At 45.3% G+C, this 26,166-nt stretch overlaps 1 protein-coding gene across 6 annotated transcripts in view; it reads right to left on the minus strand.

Annotated features, from left to right (window-relative positions):
• LOC138481476 (Y+L amino acid transporter 2-like) overlaps nt 1-26,166 on the minus strand; it is a 703,293-nt gene that overhangs the window by 59,720 nt on the left and 617,407 nt on the right. For all 6 annotated transcript variants that reach the window (XM_069613638.1, XM_069613637.1, XM_069613642.1 and 3 more), the window contains one exon: nt 20,574-20,723. In XM_069613638.1, the coding sequence (XP_069469739.1) occupies nt 20,574-20,723 (150 nt within the window). The remainder of the gene's footprint in view (nt 1-20,573; nt 20,724-26,166) is intronic.

Genomic DNA, 26,166 nt, shown 5'->3' on the forward strand with positions numbered 1-26,166 from the left:
GCAAGTTCCCCGAAGGAACATGCGATTGAAGCCAGAGTACAGTGAAGCAGGCTCAGTTAACATTCTGGCCTTCATTTTATGGGTCTGGAAAGAATGATATCGTATAGCACCACCAATGCCTACAAAATGGCTGAATAGGCTGATCTTATTAGGGTAGCTGGGGGGAGGTGTTCTAGAGTTGCTGATTCCAGGAAGCTTAAGTGCCAGTAAAATATAATGTCAGGCTTTGATAAGACCTGTAAACAGGGCAACAGTGATCTTTTTAAAATCCTTAAGTATCCTAATGCAATCACCATCCCCCTAAATTCAGGGAGGCAAGAAAGCAGTATAAAAGGTTCCTTCTAGTTTGAATATACTGTGGGTTTTGTTACTCAGTGCACAAGGTATTTTTTAAAAATCATTTGAGAGCATGTTGGGCTATATTTTTATGTTGGGCCAGCTATCCTCCATATCTGTATAATGATGTAAGTGCAACAAAGTGCTTTCACAACTATGCACACTTATGCTATGAGCAGGAAACACAGCCCAATGTGTGCATGCCTCCTAAGGGGCATAACATTTCGGAAATATGAAAAGGAGATACGGTATCATTCGGGGTTCAGGCTATTGTAACGAGGGCATTGCTATCAATCAAAAATGGGAAGACCCCTGGACCAGTCCATGAATGCTCTCTCTCCTGAAATGATTAAGTGAAACCTATAGTTTAAGGTGCAGTTTTGATAAAATGGTTTAATGATATTTTGGCAGTAGAGGAGATCCCTAAAATTTGGAAGAGATCCTATATTGTACCTTTCTTAAAAGAAGTATTGGGGATCTGATCAAAGGGCTCAGTACCCGCACTAGGCAAGAGCCAGGAGTTAAGCCTCGTGAGTATTCACTTTGCTGTACTGCTCTTTAGGAGTTGTTTCCTTTTACACAATACAAAGGAAATCAAATGGCTAACTAATATGAGACGGGTGTTTACTTTACTAAAGATTGAGGCACGATTCTTCAAGCCAGCTAATGTACCATTAAAAATGTTCTTTACAGGAATTGTGGAGGGCTGAAGGCTTGGGGTAATACTCAGTGAGACAATAAGTGAGTTCTATGGTGTTAGGGGAACATCTACAATATCTGGATCTGCTGACACATCCACTCCCTGGGGCCCCAATTAACCGAGTAAGATTAGACAACCAGTAACTACGGAGCAATGTGCCTCAATGGATGGCTGACCAGCATTTGTATGACCACTGATCCTGCCCAGTTGGGATGCTCGAAAACATGCTCCATTTTCTCCTGTTTTTTCCCGTTATCATGGATGGAGGAGAAGATGGCTAATTCCAAAACACACGGAAGACAGATGTACCAAGTATAGGGACCTTTGAACCTGCGACTCTCATTTATACTTACAACATTTGTTAGGCTTCTTTTGTTGCACAAAAGACATTAGCAGAAGTTTAAATTATGTGTGAGGATCTTTCCTTTATTATAATCATCACTAAATGTATGGTAGTTTGGGGGTAATCATGTGAATTAAGTTTAGTACTTTGTAGTATGTGAAATTGAGATCTATTTCAATGTTATTATTGTTCAATAATATTTTACTCTGCAATTTTGATTATGTATTTTGCTGGTACAGATTTGAATGTGTGGTTGATAACATGATGTATCGTTTTATACACTGCATTCTTTAATTCAAAAAAAGAAAACTGGTCTGACAGACCTCTTCATTACCCTAATTGATGCTACATTTGACCTTGTGAAGCGACTTCAATTCATCACTCCAACTGAGTCAATGCCTAGTCTGGGATGCCCAAGGGAAGCCCTTATTTTTATATTTTTATGACAAGTTCATAGATCTGGATGATAAACCCTTGTATAACGCCCCTCTCTTGGAATCCCCCTGACCTCGCTGAGCCAAGAAGTAGGTTTGTTTTGCAAATTAAAAAGATTTATTGAAAAAATTACACAAGATATATATATCACACTTTTATAAATAAATTAATATTTGATAGCACACTTATGTACATGACAGTGATCAACAATGGATAGCATTACACTAGCACACTTTTTTAAAATTACTTAGGAGTTTGTATAGAGAGGATAAAGTAGCTGAGAATGCTTTTATGGGTTCAAGAAAATGCAATGATGGAAAAGAATGCAGCACATAAATAAACTGATATGGTTTCAACAAGAGATAATATAATCACTTTTCCCCTTGTGGCAATTCACAACCCCCTGTATGCAATATAAGCAGATGGAAGTAAAGCACACAGTTTTTAGGGATACAATCCACATGCATTTCAAATTTCAGTTCTCCCCTAGCAAGCTTAGAGCAACCGGTCTGCTTTTAAAACACAGGAAAAATACTTTTAAATGTGATTTGCAAAGAAGTGAAAACTATGCTAAAATGATTTTAATTCCCTACAGAAGATTCAGGGTAGGTGACAGCTACTTTGAATTACTTCAGGTCAACACTAGCAATGATTCATGAGGGATTATCAGGTTGAAAACGGATTTCAGCAGTTGCCAGCAAAAGACAGCGATTTTGACAGGTGGAGAAATTTGATTCAAATTGCAATTCGCAGCACTTTTTCCGAGTGCGTCGAGCGTGATTACGGAAAAACTATAAGGAGTTGGTTTTAGGCTTGATGGAAAGCTGAGGATCTTAGCTTTAAAATGAAAGTTAAATCTCGTTCCTAGCACGTGCGGTTACAAAGATACGGACAATTCTGTGGAGGTAGATTTTCAGAAATGAAATAATGATTCAGAATGGCAAATGACACTTTCGCAGCTTTAAAATCACAGAATGGACACACGATTTCTATGATGCAGTTCTAGGTAGGCGGAATTGTATGGGATAAGCTTATTTTAAACTAATAGATGACTATGCACAGTTCTGGCTGGGTACTCACACTATAAATTTGAAATAGGCCGTAAAGATTTGGTCAGGTTGGGACTGGACTTCCCTCGCCACAGACGGTCTCTGGCACTGGTTCTGCTCACAGCATGGCCTCTGGTCTGGTTCTGCTCTGCTCTTCTGGTCTGGATCTCTGGTTCTGGTTTCGGCACTGCACAGCGGTCTGGTCTGGTCACAGTTCTGGATACAGCTCTGCTTTCTGGGTGTTTCCGGCACAGGGTTCTAGGCCAGAATCAAACAGCTCACCCGGCTGTTGAATCGTTTGGTTAGGTTGCTGGATTCTGAGGCCTCTGAAAAGGATTCAGCTTGTGGACTAGGCCTCTCTGCTACAAGTTCTGAAGTCTGGATTCTAAGTTCTGGATATGGTCCTTCTGAATATTGTCTGGTCCGGCAAAGCACTTTGCAAGAAATCAGTTTGAAGTGGAAAGTGAATGTCCCTACCTGGGTTTCAGTGGTCCTTTTTACGTCTTTGAAAGTGGGTGGGAAGGCTGACTTTCTATGCCCAACCCTCTGAAGATCCTGATAGGTTAGCGGATTTTCTCTGCTCTCACTGGAGAACATAGTTGTGAGTCATCTGGTGTCATTTTTATGGCATACAGAAAGAACACTCCCCTTGTCACTTTGCACACAAATCTATTTTTGATCCAAATGCGTATTTATCTATGTACAATTTTTCTAATATTATATGTCCAATTAACATATTTTCTGTAGCACCAAACCATCCGATCCCTGTCTTTGTAAGATGTTGTGTCCATTTCTGACAGAATTCTGCCCTTTTCATCCAGAACACAACCTCTAAACTTTTCCAGAATTTACACAAATGTGCGCAAGGAATATGGGCATCAGATGATGAAGTGTCAGATTTTTAACATACAGACACTTGGAGTAACACCCTATTTTCCGCTACTACTCCCCAGAACATACCACAGAGTCCTAACACCTCTTAAAATGTGCACAGAAAAATCACAGAAATAATGATATTATTTACATAATTTTGACACTTCCGTACTATGAATTATCCATCTTTTTAAAATTATGCTCTGGCCCAGATGGGTGTGGTTTAGGTTCCAAAGCACATGGGGGAATTTCTGTCTGTTCCCGCCTCCAAGCTCAGCTGGCTCAGAGAGGCAGCGCCCCTCTCATTTCCTTCCAAGAGGAAGCCATCTATGACCCCTGATTTAGCATTTGCCTGAGCCAAGGAAAGTTCATTGTTCTGTTTTCCTGCAGCCCCACGTACCCCTCCCTTAATTCAATAAGAGGGGTGTAATCTCCTTTTGGTGGGGGAAGGAGAAGACAGGCCAGGCCTGGGAATGCAGTTGCTGGGCAAGTTTCAACTCCTGTCAGGGGTAGTTGCCGGGCAGAATTCAATCTCTTCAAGCCAGGCTTCATCTAAATGTCACTTTTGTTCCAGTTTTCTTCATTCAAATCAAACGTACAATTTTTACACATGCAGCTAGAACGCTGATTGTAAGTTCAAAACTATGACATTTAAACAGTTGCAACCTATGTGACACTCAAAAGTAGGTCACTCATTTATTTTAAACATTTCGATTTTAGTGGTTTTAAATCCAATTTCACTTAAGCTGCTGACATCCACAGCTCAGCCAGTTTTGTTATAAACAGTGTTTTAGGCTCTTCATCTTTCCAGATTTTGTATGCACACAAGACTACATGCTGGTGTTCAGTGAGATTTTTGAATATCTTGTAATGTTTTAAATAGGCATTTTGAGCTTGCATTTCAGAGAAACAAAGGTGATTTCAAAGAGCTTTTTGAGCTAACAGGCACTGCTGTTTTTCCTTTGGCACCACGTTTCACTCATGGCGCTTCTGGCCCATCACGCTCGCACTGGCGGGTGGCAGGTTAGGCGACCATTTTGGTGTGCGCAAAACTGCGCGGTTTTCCTGGATTCTGGCGAAAAATGTGGGCTTTTCGGCCATCTTGGATTTTCTAAGCCCACAGCACCAAATGTTGTAGCCTAATAATTCAAACGAGGGTCAAGACACCTGAGAAGCCCCCCCACCCGACTGCACTTTGATTTTGAGTCGAGGGGGAGTGGGCGCAAAGGATGTTTTGATCCGCGCGCTGGGATGTCTGCATCATCTTCTTCCGATTCCACAGATGGCAAAGTTCAGCATCTTTTCCTCAATCAGGGTGGATCGATCGGTTCTCCTCGCCGGTCCTGAAGAGAGAATTGGGCGGTTCCCTGGGTCCCTCGGATCTTTGCTTCCAGTCCCCGGGTCGTCCTCCTTGGTCAGTCTCCATGGTTTCATCTCTCCTAGGATGACAAAGCAAAAGCGGCAGAAACATATTCGTAGACATTTCCCCACCACTATTAAGGCAAAAGCATGTTGAAGGTGTTTCCTTAAATTCTCAATATATTCATGAGTAGTGGAAGCATTGATCAAGGTTTGCTCTTGACTCTTGTAGAGCAAATGCTGGGGAAGCACCATCCTGTGTCCAGTCATTAGCTCAAACGGTGACATTTTAGTTGCAGATGAAGGGGTAGATCTGATGGCCATTAGGACAAGAGGTAATCGGTTATCCCAACTTGGCCCAGAATCTGCCACAAACTTTTTTAAGATGCTCACAATGGTTCTGTTGTATCTCTCCACTGCACCAGAAGAGGCTGGCCAGTAAGCAATACGTAGCTTCCTTTTAACCCCCAGTATCTCCCACATCTTTGTCATTACTTCGCTGGTAAAATGGCTACCTCTGTCTGACTCAATCCTTTGAGGTAGACCAAAACGTGAAAAGATGCGGTTGATCATCAGGGCAGCTGCTGTCTCTGCCTTCCTGTTTGGGGCTGGGAGACATTCCACCCATTTAGTAAATAAGCATGTCACCGTCAACATGCACTTATTTCCCCTAGAGGAGCGAATAACGGGGCCTATGAAGTCGACTTGCAAATCTGACCATGGCAGTGTCATCCCCCTCTTTTGGAGAGGCGCACGGTGTGTGAGGGATGTTGGCTGAAATTGTGCACACACAAGACACCCCTTCAAGTATTGGTCGAGGTCCTGCCCCATGTGTGGTCAGTATGCAACCTCTCTTAAGATCTCAAGTGTTGTATGAAACCCCCTATGACCGGCGGTGGCCGCATCATGGGCGTGACTTAACATCAGGCTTCGGAATGAGGTAGGGACCACCCACTGATCATGGCCAGCTTGGGATTTCCTTACCAACAAACCATCTTGGATTCGGAACATTTTTGGACATTTCATCAACACTCTAAGGTCCTCTTTCCCAATGTAATCGGTATCCGTCAGGGGAAAGTTCTCAGGGTCCTTAATGTGTTGGTAAAACTTACCAATTATTGGATCCCCCTTCTGGGCCGTAATCAAATCAGCATCTGGGGTCTCCTTACTCCATTGTACAGTTGAAAGATAATTGTGAGCATTTGTCTGGGACCTAGTGATAGCAGTGACCTGGATTTCTCCCAACAGGGACTCTATCTCTATTAGATCCCCTTGGATGGCCCTGGTTTTGGCCAGTTGATCAGCTAAGTCATTTCCAGTTTTGTCTGGTCCCTCTACTTTGGAATGACCCTTGATCTTCTTCCAGTAGATGGTCATCCCATTCACGGTGACCAGATCATCAATGTTTTGAATTAACTTCCCATGTTTCAAGGGTTTGTTATTAGCACATAACATGCCTCTGGTTTTCCAATTAACCAGGTGCTCCACGAACCCGTTCCGTACATAATCTGAATCTGTGATTATGACCAGTTCGTGGAGTTGATGTTGGACAGCAGTGAGGATGGCCTGATGCACAGCCATCAACTCTGCCACCTGACTACTTCAGGGACCAATTTTGTACCCAGCGGAGGGTTCTGGGGACTCATTCACCCATGCATTCCCTACACCGGCCACAAGTTCTTTTTCCCCATTGTTGTCAACATGGTAAGAGCATCCATCCACATAGACAGTGGGCATTCCCTCACACTTGTCTTCTTCAAAGACTTTATGGGGGGAATTAAGGTATGCCTCCATGTTGTCCTTGATTTTTAGACTTTCATCCTCGAGACAGTTTTCTCTGGCACAGTCATCCAAGTCAGCCAGACCTTGCGCGAGGGGACTCTTCTTGTTTTGGCCATATCTGACCTCCACAGGAAAGCCTTGCATTGACAGAATCCAGGAAGTAATTCGGGAATTACTCACATTTTCGGCCCGGATTCTGTCACTTTGGAGATATTGCAGAGGCTGGTGTGGAGTCTCCACTATGATGTATTCCCCATGGATAAACGGGTGGTAATTCTTCAATGCCCACACCGTTGCCAGGAGTGCCTTCTCACAATCATTGAATTTTTCCTCCACAGAGGATAAAGTTTTGCTCGCATAGGAGATTACTTTATTGACTTGCTTTCAATATAATACTGCAGTCAAGCATGTATTAGAGAATCGTGTCTCCAGGAAAAACTCCTTGTTTCTGACAGGGTAAGCTAGGCAAGGCGCTTGTGAGAGGCTTCTTTTGAGCTGTCTTACTGCCTCAGATTGTTCTGGACCCCATTCCCACTTGACCCCCCCTTCAAAAGATGAATCAGGGGTCTGGTGATCTCTGCGTAGCCCTCAATGAACTTTCTGCTGTAATTAGTCAGTCCAAGGAGGCTCCTTAGTTCCCGCAGAGTTGTGGGGTCTTTCAGTTTCTGAAGTGCTTCCACTTTCTTTTCCTGGGGACAGAGACCCTGAGGAGTAATCTCATGCCCCAAGAAATTAACACAGGTTCTACACCACTGTGCTTTCTGAAAGGAAAGTTTTGCTCCGGAGGCCCTCAACTGTGTCAGAACATAACGGATCTCCGCTACGTGTTCCTCCATAGATGAACTTTTGATGATGACATCATCTACATAATCCAGGTTACCCCTCACACCCATGACGGGCATGGCCTTATGTAGGAAAATGTTGAATTCATTGCCGAGTTGAGGTATCCGAAGGGAGTCCGGGTCCATGTGTACTGCTGACCCCCAAAGGAAAAATCCAGTTTGTATTGGTCCTCCCTACTGACAGGCACATCCAGTACCCATTGGTCAGGTCTATTGCAGTGAATACCTGTGACCCCTGGATCTGGGCCAGCCCTTGGTCAATGTAGGGAAGAGGCGATCGGGAAGCATGGACCCGTTTGTTGAGCTCCCTAAGGTCAGCACAGAGTCTCCACTGGCCGTTTGGCTTCAATATTCCCAGCACCGGATTATTGAAGGTGCTGTGTACTGGACAGATTATTCCCAAGGACTCAAGGTTCTTAACTATTTCAGTAAGGGACTCCATGGATGCGAGAGGCAAGCGATATTGCTTCACAGACACTGGAGTCATGCCAGGGTCTGTGGGAATTGTTGTTGTGTGGATGTCGGTGCGACCACAGTCATATGAGTCTACCTCAAAGAGATCTTGAAAATCCAAGAAAACTTGTTTCAACTTTTGCTTCTGTTCCAGAGTCACACAGGCATCAGCTAGGTTGACTCTCTCTTCCGCCATCTGCCTGAAGCCAGGAAAGACTTCTGGTTTCGCTATCTCAGCGGCCTCCTCCAGCTCGGTGGAGAAGTCCCTGGTCAGATTGCTGATTTGGACTGGAGGTTTCAGGTGGGAAAGGCAGCCCTCATGGACCAGGAAAATCACCTCATCCCTTCTGAAGTCACAAGTCACATCTTCCTTACCATAATGGCAAGAAGTGTATACCAGGAAGTTCCCCCCATGCCGGGTAAAGTTCCTGACTGGTCCTGTATTGTCATCACTGTCACTGTCAAAACAGTCCTTGGGGATTGGTCCTAACAGTTCATTTCCTAAATCAATGGAGAAATGTCGGTCATCAACCGCATTCCAATAATGGTGCCTGCGGCTAGAGTAATACTCTTTAAGTCGCTGTTATCTACCTCTATTGGAATGGTGTCATGTTCTATGTTGACTAATGGTGTTGGGTTTACCCCTAACCCTTGCTGTTGGAGAGCAGCATTTAGATGAATATAAGCATCAGAGGTTTTCAATTTTTGTCCTCTTTTAACTTTCCCTTCCAGGGAGAATTGTCGGGTCCTTTCTGGGATGGTGACTTCCTCTTTAATCTCAATTTCAACTGCATAATGTAGCAATTGAGCTGACCTAAATGCTTTTTCTGGATCATCAAAGCCCATGGGATTATCCGCTAATCGGGACCAAGCTTTGAAGTTTATTAGGTCCAAACTAATGGCACAGCGATTGAGAATGTCACTGCCTAAGTAAAAGGCGGCAGTGACATCTCGCACGACCCAACAATTATGGACTATGCTCTTGTTGCCAATGGAGATTTTGAGCATACACCTGCTTGGCAGGAGATCTTTGGAATTGGGTGTTTCCAGATCCATTTCCCATTTGTCTATCAGTTTGAATGTGGGAATGGCTGGATCTTTTGGGAGTTGGCGGAACATGGCTTCGCTGATGAAGCTCTTACCGTTGTTCACACACACTCGGGCGAGAACAGAGTCCTTCCCATCATTTAACTGAACAGGGATGAACAACTGCTCTCCAATTTGCTGAATATCAGCCAGACTCTGAGCTGATTTCACATCTTTCTGGACTATTGGAGTGGGAATGTCTGATTGTGGACTAGAAAAGAATTTCAGAGTGTTTCCTTCCAGTGTGGAATACCACCTTAAACTGGAAGGAAGGTTGATTTTCAGAAATAGAAAGGACCCCCCGTCACCAGTCTGTTGTCCTACTGCTATTACTGTCACGTCTGGAATTTGGTTGTTCTGGAAGTGAAATTCTACTTGGTCAGATTTTTATTCAACCATGTGGCAGGTGCTGTTTAAACTAACATGGTTGACGCTCTGTTTTAATTTTATTGGTCGGCTAGTCTGGCTCCAGAGAAACTTGTTTACGCAATCTATTAGGGGTGACAACCTTCTCAGGAGGTCATTCCCTAGTAAATAAGGGGTGCCCTCTGGAGTCACTACTATGACCGGGTGTTTCACCTTGTGTCGCCCAATTTTAATGTCCAAATCTGCAGTCCCCTCGACGGGAATTTCCTTCCCGTCAAAGTTCTGAAGTTGTCCAGGAAGAGAGGTGAGAGGGATACAGTAATTCTCCCCCCTTCCTGCATTTAGTTCATCAAAGGCCCTTTTGGACAAAAGAGTAGCTTGGGATCCAGTGTCCACCAGTGCCAAAATTGAACCCTGCCCCTGCACTTGTACCGGGGCATAGTATCTTCCCTCCTTCTCCTCAAGGGGGCACAGATAATGCACATTTTTGGACAACTGGCGGGCTAATTTTTTAGTTTTGGACATTGTGAGAGAAGAGATTTGAGCAGAATTCTGTGGAGAGTCATGGGAATCTGCAAGAAAAAGTTGGCAACTGGAAATCAGAGCCATTGTGGGTTCCCCTTGTTCCGGTTCTGGGCCGCCCCCCTGTTTTGGAGGCAGTCACCAGGATGGGTTTGAACCAGGGGATTTTGAGGCGGTTGGTTCTAGGATGAGATGATGGGTGGCGCTAGCTCAGCCCCCACATCTCCCCAGTTGGGATGTGAATCCATTGGGACCCATCTTTCTTTGGGAGGAGTTCCCCCATCTCTGAAGGAGAAGATCCTTTTCCCAGGATCCTCTGAGGATCCCTCTCCCTCATATTGGAAGATCTGCACCTCCTCCACAAACCGGGTCTGTTTGGGTCCTTTGTTTCTCCTACCTCCTCTCTGCTCCTTGGGTGGCAGACTTTCAGGGGTAGGAGATTTTGTTTCCGGTTCCTGGGTTTCCAGGGGCTGTTTACAAGTGGGGAAGGAAGCTTCCTCCAAGGCTTTACACCCCCCTTCCCCTTGTGCCTCCTCCCTGGGAACCGGTGGGTTATCGGGGTGCTGCCCCCGTCATTGTTCTGGAGCACCAGGCCCAGAGTTTGGGGCATTCTGCGCCGGCATGCTCATCTGGGGGTTCTGTTGAGCCCTCAGCATGTGACCCAGATCCCGTGCCATATTTTGGACCTAGCGCTCTAACTGTGAAACCCGCTCAGGCTGATACGGGGTTATATTTTCTCCCCTGGGCTGATCCCAGGAAGGGTAGCTATCCCTTCTCTGGTAGTACCCCTGGTTGGGAAGATTTGGGTACCCCTCCACCCTTGGCCTCCCCTCTCCCGGATTAGATGGTCTGGGCTCAGGCTATTGGGGAAAGAAGAATGGATGATTTTGGGGCTGGAAATTGGGTGGATACCTGGGAATAAAGTTCTGCCCAGGGTTTGGTGAATTTCTGCCCTCCTGGGGGAAGTTAGGAGGAAGTTCCCTGGGTTTGGTGCCTAGTTGGATCCCCCACCTTGGGCTGGAGGAGTCCACACATAACCCAGGATGGGTCGGTTTCCCTTGTAGTGGGCACTTACATAGTCAGGGGAGCGAGGGACCCCGTTTGTGGGACTACCTCCTTGACTCCCTGTCTGTGACTGGCCCGAAAGGGCCTTATGGGCGGAGAATTATTTGGTGCAGGCAGGTTTTTCGGCCCCCCATCTCCAAATCTAAAATGGGGGCAACCTTTACCTCTGCCACCTTGGCAGCAGCAGGGGTGCTGGTCGGTTTGGGGCTTTTCTGGGCGTTATTTTTATTTTCTATGGGCTTCTGCACCTCATAGATCCGGGTAGCCTGTTCAATGACCCAGTCTAGTGACCTTTTCTCGTGAAAATCTCTCACTAGCTGGGTCATTATGTATTTGAGTAAGGCATGGAAAAAAGTGATTACAAACTCTTTGCTGTCCGTGCGCACCCTTTTGGTAGTCTGCGCAAAGGCACGCTTCATTTCCTGCACAAATTCTTGTGGGGCCTGATCCTCCCCACATTGCAAATTGTAGGCTGCCTTGTGAGCCTCTTGGGGATTCTGGTGAACAGAAAAATGTTTCAAGATGGCCGCCCTATATGTGGACCATCTTGAATAGTTTTGGTCCTCCAGCCCCGCAAAGAAACTGGAGTATTCTGGGGAGAATGTCCATTTTACATACTGAATGCAGCTACTGCTGTCCTTCAAATGGAAAGTCGCCATCATTTGCTCGTAAAGCTCCAAGTGTTCCCAAACAGAATACTTGACGTTCTTGTGATAAGGGGTGATGACACTGCTTATCGCCTTAATCTGTTTTACGGGTCCTTAAGCAAGGCCCTTTTTTGCCTTATTGGCCTTCTTGGTTTGGGTAACCCTAGTCCATTCATCCTCTGACTCAGAGGCACTGCTCCCAGAGGTTCCCGTCTGATCTTCCAAGTTTTCCTGAATTCTGCGAGCCTGGGAATGGCCGGCAGAATGTGGGGACCTAGTCTCTTGTGTTCTGGGGCATGCGGAGGAGTCTTCAGATTCCTCCTTGCTGTTCGGATTTGATGGGTACCCCCCACTGACCTAAATGGGCAGAGGTTTTCAGAATGCCCTTAGAGGGCCTACTCTCACGGGGCTAAATTGCACTGTACTTAGGTGCCCATACCCGGATGCCCGCCCATCCATTCCTGGGTGGTACTGGCCTATGAGCCCCATACTTTTGGTTGGATAGTAATCAGCCATCCCTGTGGCTCCAGGGACTGGGACAGATGAAGGCCTCTGGTACTAGGGCTCCTGAGGTTATGCTCAGGTGTTTTCCGTTCCCAGCAAACCTCATCTTTATCAGCCCCTGCTCCCTGTTGCCATGCAAGAGCCTGTGCTTTCAATTCCTCAGTTAAGGCTTTACTAGACTCTTCAGTCTCTCCTGCATGGCTACCTGTTGCTGGAGTCTATCATTGTGCTGACAGAGAGCCTCATTTTCTTTCTGTGCCTCCTGGTTGGTTCTGGAGTACTGGGCCAGTCTTTGCTGTAGGAGGGTTACCTCCCGAGTCCCATCCCTACTGGCCTGTTCCTTTCTTGCCAGAGCATCTTCCACCCTGCTGGTGTGCTCTAACAAGTTCTGATGCTCTTTTTGGAGGTCACGCAGTCCCTGGAGGGCTAAGTGATTTTCTTCATTTTTTTCTTTTAATTGGCAGACTTCCTGGCCTAAGGTGTCCCTTTCCTGACTAAGAGCCTGCATCTGTGCCGCCAGGTTGTCCCTCTGCCTTTTAAGGGTACCAGCTTTCTGGCACTCTTCCTCAAATTCTGTCTGGGTATCCAGGTCTTTCAGAATCAGTTTGTTGCTCTCTGCCTTCTCCCTATCTAGGTGGCTTTGCAGGGTGACTACCTGCTCTGCGCATGCCCTATTGAAGTCCAGTTGTTGCTCCAGCTTTTTCTGGCTCTGCAGTAGGGCGTCCAAACCTTCTTGGTACTCCTTCTGCAAGGCCAGAAATCTGGTTTCCTGGTCAGACTTTTCCTGTTGCAGGATACCCATATCCTCTTTTATTTTAATGATATACTGCCTACTATCATTTTCTGACTCCTGGCTCCTCTGCAGCCTCTGCTCGGAAGAGACCAGGTCAGATTGGGCCTTCTCTAATGCCATCTGTTGCCTATTCGCCAGATCTTGGCCTTCAGCACATTTGTCCTGTATGGCTCCCATATATAAATACAAATATGCCGCTATCCTAACAATCTTGTTGTGCTCATCTTTGGCCTTAGGGGCCATGTACAGTTCGCTCGGGGCCACGTGTAAGGGACCCTGATCTTTCCAGCTGTCTAACCCAGTCGCATTGACCTGTTGTGTGATCGCCTGCAGCCACACATTCTGGTCCTGCTCAGACCATTCACCTCTCACAAACAGTTTATGTAAGAGGTGCTCTCTAGCTATCTTCATATCTACCAATGTCGTAATTCTGGAAATTGATTTCCTTCCTGACTTACAGAAGTATGTATTTTATTTTGCAAAACAGACCATCTCCTTAGAGCGTCCTTCTTTTGAGGGGTGATTTTACAGTGTAACGCAGCGTGGTGATCCATCAGGATTTATGTATCCTGTCAGTTAGCACACTGTATTAAGCTGCACAAGTGGTAGTTCTAATGCAGACGTCCCGGCTCGCGCCCCCACTCTGTTAAGCGACTTCAATTCAACACTCCAACTGAGTCAATGCCTAGTCTGGGAAGCCCAAGGGAAGCCCTTATTTATATATTTTTATGACAAGTTCATAGATCTGGATGATAAACCCTTGTATAACGCCCTTCTCTTGGAATCCCCCTGACCTCGCTGAGCCAAGAAGTAGGTTTGTTTTGCAAATTAAATAGATTTATTGGAAAAATTACACAAGATATATATATCACACTTTTATAAATAAATTAATATTTGATAGCACACTTATGAATATGACAGTGATCAACAATGGATAGTATTACACTAGCACACTTTTTTTTTATTACTTAGGAGTTGCTATAGAGAGGATAAAGTAGCTGAGAATGCTTTTATGGGTTCAAGGAAATGCAATGATGGAAAAGAATGCAGCACATAAATAAACTGATATGGTTTCAACAAGCGATAATATAATCACTTTTCCCCTTGTGGCAATTCACACCCCCCCATGCAATATGAGGAGATGGAAGTAAAGCACACCGTTTTCAGGGATACAATCCACATGCAATTCAAATTTCAGTTCTCCCCTAGCAAGCTTAGAACAACCGGTATGCTTTTAAAACACAGGAAAAAATACTTTTAAATTGATTTGCAAAGAAGTGAAAACTATGCTAAAATGATTTTAATTCCCTATAGGAGATTCAGGGTAGGTGACAGCTACTTTGAATTAGTTCAGGTCAAGACTAGCAATGATTCATGTGGGATTATCAGGTTGAAAACGGATTTCAGCAGTTGCCAGCAAAAGACAGCAATTTTGACAGGTGGAGAAATTTGATTCAAATTGCAAATCACGGCACTTTTTCTGAGTGCGTCAAGCGTGATTACGGAAAAAGTATAAGGAGTCCGTTTTAGGCTTGTTGGTAAGCTGAGGATCTTAGCTTCAAAATGAAAGTTAAATCTCGTTCCTAGCACGTGCGGTTCCAAAGATATAGACAATTCTGTGGAGGTAGATTTTCAGAAATGAAATAATGATTCAGAATGTGAAAAGACACTTTCGCAGCTTTAAAATCACAGAATGGACACACAATCTCTATGATGCAGTTCTAGGTAGGCGGAATTGGATGGGATAAGCTTATTTTAAACTAATAGATGACTATGCACAGTTCTGGCTGGGTAATCACAATATAAATTTGAAATAGGCCGTCAGGATCTGGTCAGTTTGGGACTGGACTTCCCTCGCCACGGACAGTCTCTGGCACTGGTTCTGCTCACAGCGTGGCCTCTGATCTGGGTCTGCTCTTCTGGTCTGGATCTCTGGTTCTGGTCTCGGCACTGCACAGCGGTCTGGTCTGGTCACGGTTCTGGATACAGCTCTGCTTTCTGGGTGTTTCCGGCACAGGGTTCTAGGCCAGAATCAAACAGCTCGCCCGGCTGTTGAATCGTTTGGTTAGGTTGCTGGATTCTGAGGCCTCTGAAAAGGATTCAGCTTGTGGACTAGGCCTCTCTGCTTCAAGTTCTGAAGTCTGGATTCTAAGTTCTAGATATGGTCCTTCTGGATATTCTCTGGCCAGGCAAAGCGCTTCGCAAGAAATCCGTTTGAAGTGGAAAGTGAATGTCCCTACCTGGGTTTCAGTGGTCCTTTTTATGTCTTTGAAAGTGGGTGGAAAGGCTGACTTTCTATGCCCAACCCTTTGAAGATCCTGATAGGTTAGCAGATTTTCTGTGCTCTCACTGGAGAACAGAGTTGTGAGTCATCCAGTGTCATTTTTATGGCATACAGAAAGAACACTCCCCTTGTCACTTTGCACACAAATCTATTTTTGATCCAAATGCGTATTTATCTATGTACAATTTTTCTAATATTATATGTCTAGTTAACATATTTTCTGTAGCACCAAACCATCCGATCCCTGTCTTTGTAATATGTTGTGTTCACTTCTGACAGAATTCTGCCCTTTTCATCCAGAAAACAACCTCTAAACGTTTCCAGAATGTACACAAATGTGCGCAAGGAATATGGGCATCAGGTGATGAAGTGTCAGATTTTTAACATACAGACACTTGGAGTAACACCCTATTTTCCACTACTACTCCCCAGAACATACCACACAGTCCTAACACCTCTTAAAATGTGCACAGAAAAATCACAGAAATAGTGGTATTATTTACATAATTTTGACACTTCCGTAATATGAATTATCCATCTTTTTAAAATTATGCTCTGGCCCAGATGGGTGTGGTTTAGGTTCCGAAGCACATGGGGGAATTTCTGTCTGTCCCCGTCTCCAAGCTCAGCTGGCTCACAGAGGCAGCGCCCCTCCCATTTCCTTCCAAGAGGAAGCCATTTACGACCGCTGATTTAGCATTTGTCTGAGCCAAGGAAAGTTCATTGTTCTGTTTTCCTGCAGCCCCAGGTACCCCTCCCCTAATTCAATCAGAGAGGTGTAATCTCCTTTTGGTGGGGGCAGGAGAAGACAGGCCAGGCCTGGGAATGCAGTTGCTGGGCAAGTTTCAACTCCTGTCGGGGGTAGTTGCCGGGCAGGATTCAATCCCTTCAAGCCAGGCTTCATCTAAATGTCACTTTTGTTCCAGTTTTCTTTATTCAAATCAAACTTACAATTTTTACACATGCAGCTAGAACGCTGATTCTAAGTTCAAAACTATGACATTTAAACAGTTGCAACCTATGTGACACTCAAAAGTAGGTCACTCATTTATTTTAAACATTTCGATTTTAGTGGTTTTAAATCCAATTTCACTTAAGCTGCTGACATCCACAGCTCAGCCAGTTTTGTTATAAACATTGTTTTAGGCTCTTCATCTTTCCAGATTTTGTATGCACACAAGACTACATTCTGCCAAATGTCTGCTGGTGTTCCGTGAGATTTTTGAATATCTTGCAGTGTTTGAAATAGCCATTTTGAGCTTGCATTTCAGAGAAACAAAGGTGATTTCAAAGCGCTTTTTTGAGCTAACAGGCACTGCTGTTTTTCCTTTGGCACCACGTTTCACTCATGGCGCTTCTGGCCCATCACGCTCGCACTGGTGGGTGGCAGGTCAGGCGACCATTTTGGTGTGCGCAAAACTGCGTGGTTTTCCTGGATTCTGGCGCAAATGTGGGCTTTTCGGCCATCTTGGATTTTCTAAACCCACAGCACCAAATGTTGTAGCCTAATAATTCAAACGTGGGTCAAGACACCTGACAACCTGGTGTGTGTAATTGAAGAGGAATCAGATGCTAATTAGGAGGAATCACTTGACGCACTCTCTTCCTACATCCAGCCTGAAAAATCCCTGGCCCTCATTACAACACTGGCGGTAACCCATGGCGCTATTAGCACCATGGTTGCTGCCGGTGTTGTAACGAGTCCGTCAATGTTCAATGGGGAATTACCACCCCATTCCAAGGTTGGCAGGGCGGTAATTCCCCATTGAACATTGGCCCTTCCCCATTCCCATTTTTGCCCCATAGGGCTCAATGGGACTGGGGAAGGCGGTAATTACGGTACTGCAAATTGCGGTATTGTACTTACCTCGAAGGTCCCTTTGCGGGTCCCTACTTTAACGACTGGTCCAGACCAGCCGTTCAGGTCGGGTCCCGCAAAGGGACCTCATAATTAGGCGCTAAGGGGTTAACGGTGCTGCAGCCTTTACGGCGCTGTTAACCCCTTAGCGCCAGGGTCGTAGTATTGCAGGGTGTAATTAGGTGAAGCTGTCTGCCAGAAGGTGCTGGTTTGGTGGTTATATGTATCGCAATTTTAACTGATAGATTATGGGACAAATATTGCCAGGTACTAGTAGTTTGGAGAGTTGACCTGTAATCAATTTCTGACCTTCATTAGAGGCTAAGTCAGACATTTTTTCAGAATGACTATGAGATGAGATGAGATGTTTCACCTAAACATTATCATAAACCTAGCTGGGAAGCAACTGAGAATGTGCAAGGTTTGACTTAATACAAATAAACATTGATGATATGGGCTCAATGGATGATGACTGAAGGCAAATTGGCTCATACTTTAATGGTTAAAGTGTTCACTGAAGAATGGTCTGAACAGTCGGGTCTTTGGTTTTTCCCTGACCTGTCGTAACTTTGCCACTGTGAGAATATCTGGTGGCATATTGTTTTGCAATGGCGGATCATAACAGGAGGTGGCCTGTATCCTGGTCTCTTGTTTCCTAAGCCAAATTCAGAACAGTCTACAGGGTACGTAGCAGTTAGTCAGTTAGGCATCGCAAATAATTCTAAATTACCATGCTCTTTGATTAGCCGAATAATTATAGTTGTTTGGTTGTCATTTCTTTATCTACACATCCCATGCAAAAAGGGTAATTAAGTTAAAACAACTATAATAACTGTTTCAAACAAGTGGCAATCAGTTTCATACCACTATTTGAGTACGCACTGATGACTAGTATATGCCTTTATTAATATGTTAATTTTTACCTACAATTATTTTATAGCAAACATTCAACACCTGAAATCATTTCATTATTCATAATGTGTGACAGGAATTCATTCTACACCAAAAAATGAAATGATGCAAAAATCTAAATTGATCATATTAGACACATTTGCAAATGCCAGAGAAAATTAAAAGAAAATGAATACTGGATTTAATGCACCTTAAATGAATCAACATTTCTGAAAATAATTTGATCGGAATGATAAAAATATTCTAATCAAAACAAGACACAATACATTTCAAATTGATTCTAATTGCAGTGCATCAATATTTTGAGATAACCACAATTCACTAATAGTTGAGGTAACTGCAATACAATAGCCAAGCTGATTAACGACACAAAACAATTTAATAGATTTATCCCAATGATATGATGGGTGGAGGGGTTAAAATCTCATTTGTGAAGTCTGCAGTCTATTCCAGCATTAATGCTCCATTTTTAATAATTTTGATTCTGGCTGTGCACTCTTGTCAATATGTTTCAGCAGAAATAGATATTTTTCTGCGCATTTTTGTTATCTTTGGCAGGACAACCATTCCCGGAAATAGCCAGAAAATGGGGAACATCCCCATATCTGGTTGTGACAGGGTGAAAATCGAATTAATGATTACTGATTGGTGATCTCTGGTAAAAGAAAAATGAACATATGTATCAGTCTGAATCCTAATTGTAGTGTAACTTTTTAAATTATTGCTGAATTGACTGTAGAGGGGCACACCACTTCCATATTCTTAGAAATGTATCTACATTGTCTGGATGGGGCTTAACATTATTGCTGGAATCCATCTCAGTGCAGCGCCTGCTACCACTTTGTCGTGTACATGCCCCACAATCTGCAAAGGATACACTGGTCTATCAATACACTCAACAACCACAGAAATGTTCCATTTAGCTATTTAGGAAGGACACACTCTAACCATGTGTTCAGGTTTCTAGTGCAACACCTAGTCAAGAGTCTAAGGTCTGCTCCCTATTTTGGATCTCATTATAAGTTGCCAATGGGATATCAACTGCACAAAGTACTGCATCAGTGAGGGGGGGGCAGTTCAGCAGTTCATTGATCTAATGAATATGGAGAATTTAAACAATCACGGCTAACAATTCCCACATGTAAAATATCTAAAGAGCAAATTAAAGCATCTGAAACCACTACATTTGCTATGGCAAGACAATGTCTAGGAATGTAAAATGCTCTTGACAAATCAAATGACCCTACTGCGGATTCATAGGAATTTGACATCATTATTACAAGATGGATTTAGAAGTACGTTAAAAGTGGTTCAAATTATAGGGACCAGTATCTGATTTAATGTGGAATTGATGGAGGAGCCCAATAATTTGAACACGCCGGTTTTGTATACCTCAACAGATTTGTTTTAAAATTTCTACAGATATGATTTCCGTGCCCTGTGCAAAACGAAGGTATGTATTACACTATTGTATATCAAGCATGAGACATTCTAACAAAATAAGAAGAGCGAGTCTATACAGGATTTGCATTCAATACTCATTGAACGTCTTCGAGATCATTTGGAAATTGCTCATGAGAAATTGTCACAATCATTTAACTACCCATAACTAAAGAGTTAGTTTGCAAATCTTTGGAATCAATACATAAAAACATCATGCCTGCATGTTATAGAATGCAACACTTACAATTATTGAAGTGGAACCTAAGATAAAATGATTGAGTGTGTTTATGCTCATCTCAAGAAAAGAGTTATGGTACTCTTAATAAATATCTTCTGACTCAACGATTTTTGTAGGATATATTAGCAATATTGAGCAACAACATTGCCACAACTTTAAAATAGTCTGTAGCGATGACAGTATGTGATATAAAAGGGGACATAAAGATATCAGTACCAAGGGATGTAATAGGTTTTTCTATTTCAGAAAATATTTTTCAAACTCAGAATCTAACCACGAAGTTCAAAGTTCAAAGAAGTATTGGGTGATTGGGTGATATCATGCTTTCTGTTGTCAAAGAATAAGTACTAATTAGCGGAATTAGCGCCCAGTTTCTGAGACCTCTAATTCTATTACCACCAGTTTTTCCACTTACCACACAACTTGTAATGGGGCCCAATGATTACCCACCCTAAGCCAAAAGGCACAATCATCAGACATTGCACTGTTAGCCTTTTGCAAACATTTTCTTTGTTCTAATAAAATGGTGTACACCGGAAGTAGGTATACCAGGAAACAGAAATGCTTCATGTATGGTTGCATCAAGGGGGTAGCAATAGGGAGAAAAAGAACATTACTGTGTTTTCAACCTATGGTCTCCAACCCAAACAAAGGAACAAATAAAACTCAAAGGGTTTTCATACTTTTAGAGGCCTTGGCATATCTGGGCAAGTCCATCTGAGGTAAATCTGACCGGCGACCGCCAACCCCAGGAAAAGCCAGTAGCTGAAGCTGAAGTAGTGGATGAGTTGATAGACATCTTTGACACAAAGAAATATTAGTGCCATTCCTCCCTGTTAATAAAAAGACAACACTTACAAAATATAAAAACACCTCGTTATATCACAAAATGTACATGTACAGAGCCAAATAGACAGTAGAAAGAATATTCAGAAATTCCATGAGTTTCAGTGCTATTTGTCCTTCTCCTGGCAGCACACATATGTGAGTGAGAGAACAATGAATGTCAACAATGGAAAATAATCATTGGCAAAGCCAACAGTTTGGGCTTTTATGTGGGCATAGAAGTGTCATTTTCTAGGCAATGCACAATGGTACTATTTTGCAATCAGATAGGAATAGCTGGCAAAAGGTATAGCACCATGGTAAATTATGACAGTGCATGGAAAATGCCTGTATAAGTGCCAAAACAATGGCTTGTTATTAACACGAATTCAGTGCAAGGAACAGATGCAGGGCCACACATATTGATTATAAATCAAGTACTTGAAGGCACACTTGGTTGAGACATTTGTATTACAACAGTAGGTGATTTATAGTTGCAAATGCATCACTACCTTACAGAAGACTGCTTACAAAATCACATAGGCTTCTCCTTAAATGCACAGAGCTAGCTGAAAGAGCTCCTGGCAGAAGGGTGTTTTAGACGGTGAGGGACAGGTAGTGGTTAAGAATGGCCATGAGAGTTCAATGCGTGGATAAATTTCCCAAAGCATTAGAGAGCCTCAGCACCTCCTCACTGACGAGGCTCAACACGGCTGAAACACATGCTGGGGTTGCTGATGGTACTCTTGTTCATTGGAGAATTGGCTAGCATTTCGATGCTGGACTGTCCTTGTGGGTGGGACCAGACTGATATGCAAATGGAAATGTTTCCTCTGTTAAGGGTGAAGTGAGCAAAAACGTGGTTGTAGACCTTGTTGAGTGGAGGAAATTCCATAGAACAGGGTATTTCACTCATGTTCATTTTCAGTAGAGGGGATCCCACACTTTAGTTTAATATTTATGGGATTATGATTTGATATGATATGGCATTTATAACGCGCCTGTACACGTGTTTCTAGGCACCAGAAGTAACACAGGGTAATCACCCTAACACAGGTAACTCACCCTAAGTAACACAAGGTAATCCAGATGTGGACCCCTTGATCACTGTGATTTAGAGGGGCTCAGCTTCACCTCACTGAGGAGGCCCAACAAGGCTGAAACACGTGTCTGGGGTTGCTGATGGTACTCTTGTTTAGAGAATTGCCTAGCATTTCAGTGCATGTTTGTGTAGGTTGGTGGGACCAGACTGATATGCAAATAGTTATTTCTCTTCTCTGAATGGTCAGTGAGTTAAAAACGTGGTTGCAGACCCTCCCGAGTGGAAGAAATTCCATAGAACAAGTTATTTGAACCATTTCCCTTCTCGGTAGAGGTGCTTCCACACTTATGTTACTACACACAGCATGTGTGTTTCCCTCTTAAACCACATCTCTCTGCAAGCTTCACTTCACATGGCAATAGTTGTGGCTTATGGGCAGCACTTAAAGAACCATTTAATTGCCAACTTCTGCTTGCCGAGCCCTCAAATTTCAAGTGGCCATGCACGAGCACGCCATCTAGTCCTATTCTATTCCCTTGGATCCTGGGACTATAAGTGCCAGAATTCCAAGTAAAACAGGACTGGATTGCCTTCTGGCAACTTACACACGGCCATGAAAAACTTGAGAACTCTGTAATTCTGGCCTATCTGCTACTTTTATATAGTGTAAACATTTGAGCTCGGAATGCAAGATCAGTGAGCTCAAAAGTACTTCAAGAGACCATTTTGATTTGCCCCCGATATCAAATCAATGGTTATGGTGGTATATTGTGATTTGCCCTACTATTTCCCCCTACTGTACCCCACTCCAGTCTCCAAAAAACGGTATGCAGTAATAAAATAGTGGCAAAAATTTCACCTTTACAAAAAATTGTGGCAAAAATGCTGTAGTTTGACCTTGTAAAGGTGTACCCCATAATACCATTTAAGGGGAGCGGGGGTTGAATGGGTCTGGGGGTTGCGGGGGTGTCCCCCGCATCCTTTACATGGATTGCCAAAACCACAGACTTATTGCTGCAATGTTTTGTGTAAACAGCCATTTTTGCAGCGATTTTAACACATGGAACCTCCAAAACAGGATAAACCAAAAAAAAGAGTTGCTGAGAATATTTCAGGAAAGTTTGCAGGAAATGCAGGCATATGGCCACTCTTAAAGCAGTCAGAGGAATGTGTGCGTAGGCTTAGACAAACTGAGAAAAGAACGCACAACATGCAAAAAACATGTTTGCTTCAAAAATTAATTATTCAAAGACGAGGAAGTGTTTACCTTTTGAAAGCTGCCACTGTGCAAATGCCCCAGTCAGCACAGTAACAATACCGGTTACTAATGAATAACAGGCCGATTCATGGAATTAATGTGCGCCGAAAAAACGGCGCACGCGTGCGAAAACGTGCGATTCGCAGTTAAATAGCGAAAATCGCAGTGCAAGTGCAGTCCGGGTTGAGCCTGTCCTGACTGGTGTGGCGTTGCGTCAACGGGCCATGCGAGGTGACCTGCAGTCTTTTCATGACATGGCTCGTTGACCACGTCAGCCTGCTGGGACAGGTCACCCAGGCCGGATTCCTCCGTTTGATGGGGGTTGCTACGACCCCCTCCTCAACTGAACCCCCTACGCGCCAGTCGTCCTCCGTGCCATCTTCCCACCCATCAGTCACCTGGGTGCCCTGTGGAGCTGCCTCTGACGGTGCGGCCAGGCTGGTGGAGGAGGCATCCCTGCCACAGTCGGGAGTCGGACGTCCAGCAGGGGTGGCCACATCAACGACTGCACCCCAGCCGGCGGAGGATGTGCAGGCAGCAGGAGGCAGTGCACGGGCAGAGGCACAGCAGCAGCAGCAACGTGGTGGGAGCCATGAAGGCTCGGGGCCTTCAACATCGGAGGGGCAGGCATCGGCCGGAGGGCAGGAGGACCCAGGACAGAGAGTGTCTTCCGTGTGGCAGCGGTTGGGCCACGCCATAGATGCGGAGCGGCAGCGGGCGGAAGAGGCACGGCTCACAATGGTCAGGGCGGAGAACTCCATGCGGAGGGCCCTGAGGCGGGCCGAGTGCCTCGAGGCAATCCGCAGGGGGTTGGAGGTGGACACGTCGACGGCCCTGCGAACCCTCGGGCCATGGAGGAGGACCGCCTCCGGGACATTGAGCAGGAGTTCGATGATGCCCTGGGCCGGGACATCCAAAAGTGAGCCGTCAGACTAGCCCGCTGCCCTTGTACATAGTTATGTAGGTAGTGTTAGGTTTCCTTTGTTTTTTGATTTATTTTGGACCTTTTGGACATTGGCCACATTTTTGTATGTAGTTTATTTTATTAGTTAGTGTTGTTAGATAGGTTTCATTTCTTTTGTTGGGATAATGGACCCTGGCTTGTTCGTCTGTACATAGTTCACTGTTGGATTTTATTTTTCTTTCACAATTTACCCATGGAGCAATGGCTTTCAATTATTATTTCCCATTGGATTTGCTTTTGTGGACAGTGACTTTGGACACCATTACTTTGGATTAAGATTTTTGCTTTTACTTTTTTTCACGGACATGCTTCTTTTCATTTTTGTACATTCCCATTTCTGTTTCTTTATTTTTGATTCTATTTATGTTTCCTTTAATACATATTTTTTTATCGAACTTCAATGTGTAGTATCATCTCATTGGTTTCATGCATATCATGATATGGGTTTTGAGATTCACTGACACCCATTAGGTGTATGTGAGGGACATGTGCTTGTTTCGAAACTTGCAATTGGTGTTCTGTCATGTAATTGCCATTTCTGAGTGGGTGGATGCAATACTCGGGTGGGTGTTTTGCATTTGGAGGCTGGCCATAGGGACCAGGGATCTAGATTGTGATGACATGTTGGCTGGGGAACATGAGTTGGGGCCTGCTGGCAGGTGCCCCACAGTGCTGGGGGGTGGGGGTGGTGGGAGACATGGATGGGGGCCTGGTGGAGGGTGCCCCTGCACTGCTGGGGGGTGGGGGTGGTGGGAGACATGGGTGGGGGCCTGGTGGAGGGTGCCCCTGCACTGCTGGGGGTTGGGGGTGGTGGGAGACATGGGTGGGGGCCTGGTGGAGGGTGCCCCTGCACTGCTGGGGGTGGGGTAGGGGTGGTGGGAGACATGGGTGGGGGCCTGGTGGAGGGTGCCCCACAGTGCTGGGGGGTGGGGGTGGTGGGGAACATGAGTTGGACATGGGTGGGGGCCTGCTGGCAGGTGCCCCACAGTGCTGGGGGGTGGGGGTGGTGGGGACATGAGTTGGACATGGGTGGGGGCCTGCTGGCAGGTGCCCCACAGTGCTGGGGGGTGGGGGTGGTGGGAGACATGGGTGGGGGCCTGGTGGCAGGTGCCCCACAGTGCTGGGGGGTGGGGGTGGTGGGGACATGAGTGGGACATGAGTGGGGGCCTGCTGGCAGGTGCCCCGCAATGCTGGGGGTGGGGGTGCAAGGGGACATGAGTTGGTGATCATTAGTGCAAGGAGACATGTGCCTTTTCTGGGGGGCATGCCCATGTTGGGTGGGCTGCCTGCGGGACATGACCAGGGATGCAGGGTAGTCCCCTGTGGTGTGGGCTGCCTGCAGGGGCCGTGGAGGGTGTACAGGGAACACCTGGGAGGACCCACACAGCCAAATCACATGTAGGACTCCCCGGCACCCCTGAAATACACGTACCCTGCTGAAATCGCGTGTAAAACTTTCCGCGCACCCCTGGAATACACGCACACGCTTCTCCAGGCCAGATCGCGTGTGGAACTTCACGCGCACCCCTGAAATACACGCGCCCAGGCCAATCGCGTGTGAAACTTCTCGCGCACCTCTGAAATACACGCACACGCTCCCCCAGGCCAGATCGCGTGTAAAACTTCGCGCGCACCCCTGAAATACCCGCACGCAGCCCAATCGCGTGTGAAACTTCCCGCGTACCCCTGAAATACCCGCACGCAGCCCAATCGCGTGTGGAACTTCCCGCGCACCCCTGAAATACACGCGCCCAGGGCAATCGCGTGTGGAACTTCTCACGCACCTCTGAAATACACGCGCCCAGGCCAATCGCGTGTGGAACTTCTCGCGCACCCCTGAAATACACACGCCCAGGCCAATCGCGTGTGGAACTTCTCGCGCACCCCTGAAATACACGCACCCAGGCCATTCGCGTGTAGACCTTCTCGCGCACCCCTGAAATACACGCACACGCTCCCCCAGGCCCGATCGCGTGTGAGACTTCTCGCACACCCCTGAAATACACGCACACGCTCCCCCAGGCCAGATCGCGCGTGGAACTTCACGATCGCGTGTAGTACTTCTCGCGCACCCCTGAAATACACGCGCCCAGGCCATTTGCGTGTGGAACTTCTCGCGCACACCTGAAATACACGCACCGGCTCCCCCAGGCCAGATCGCGTGTGAAACTTCTCGCGCACGCGTGT

This window comes from Ambystoma mexicanum, chromosome 5p (assembly GCF_040938575.1).
Source record: "Ambystoma mexicanum isolate Mex_15411 chromosome 5p, UKY_AmexF1_1, whole genome shotgun sequence".
Taxonomy (NCBI): domain Eukaryota; kingdom Metazoa; phylum Chordata; class Amphibia; order Caudata; family Ambystomatidae; genus Ambystoma; species Ambystoma mexicanum.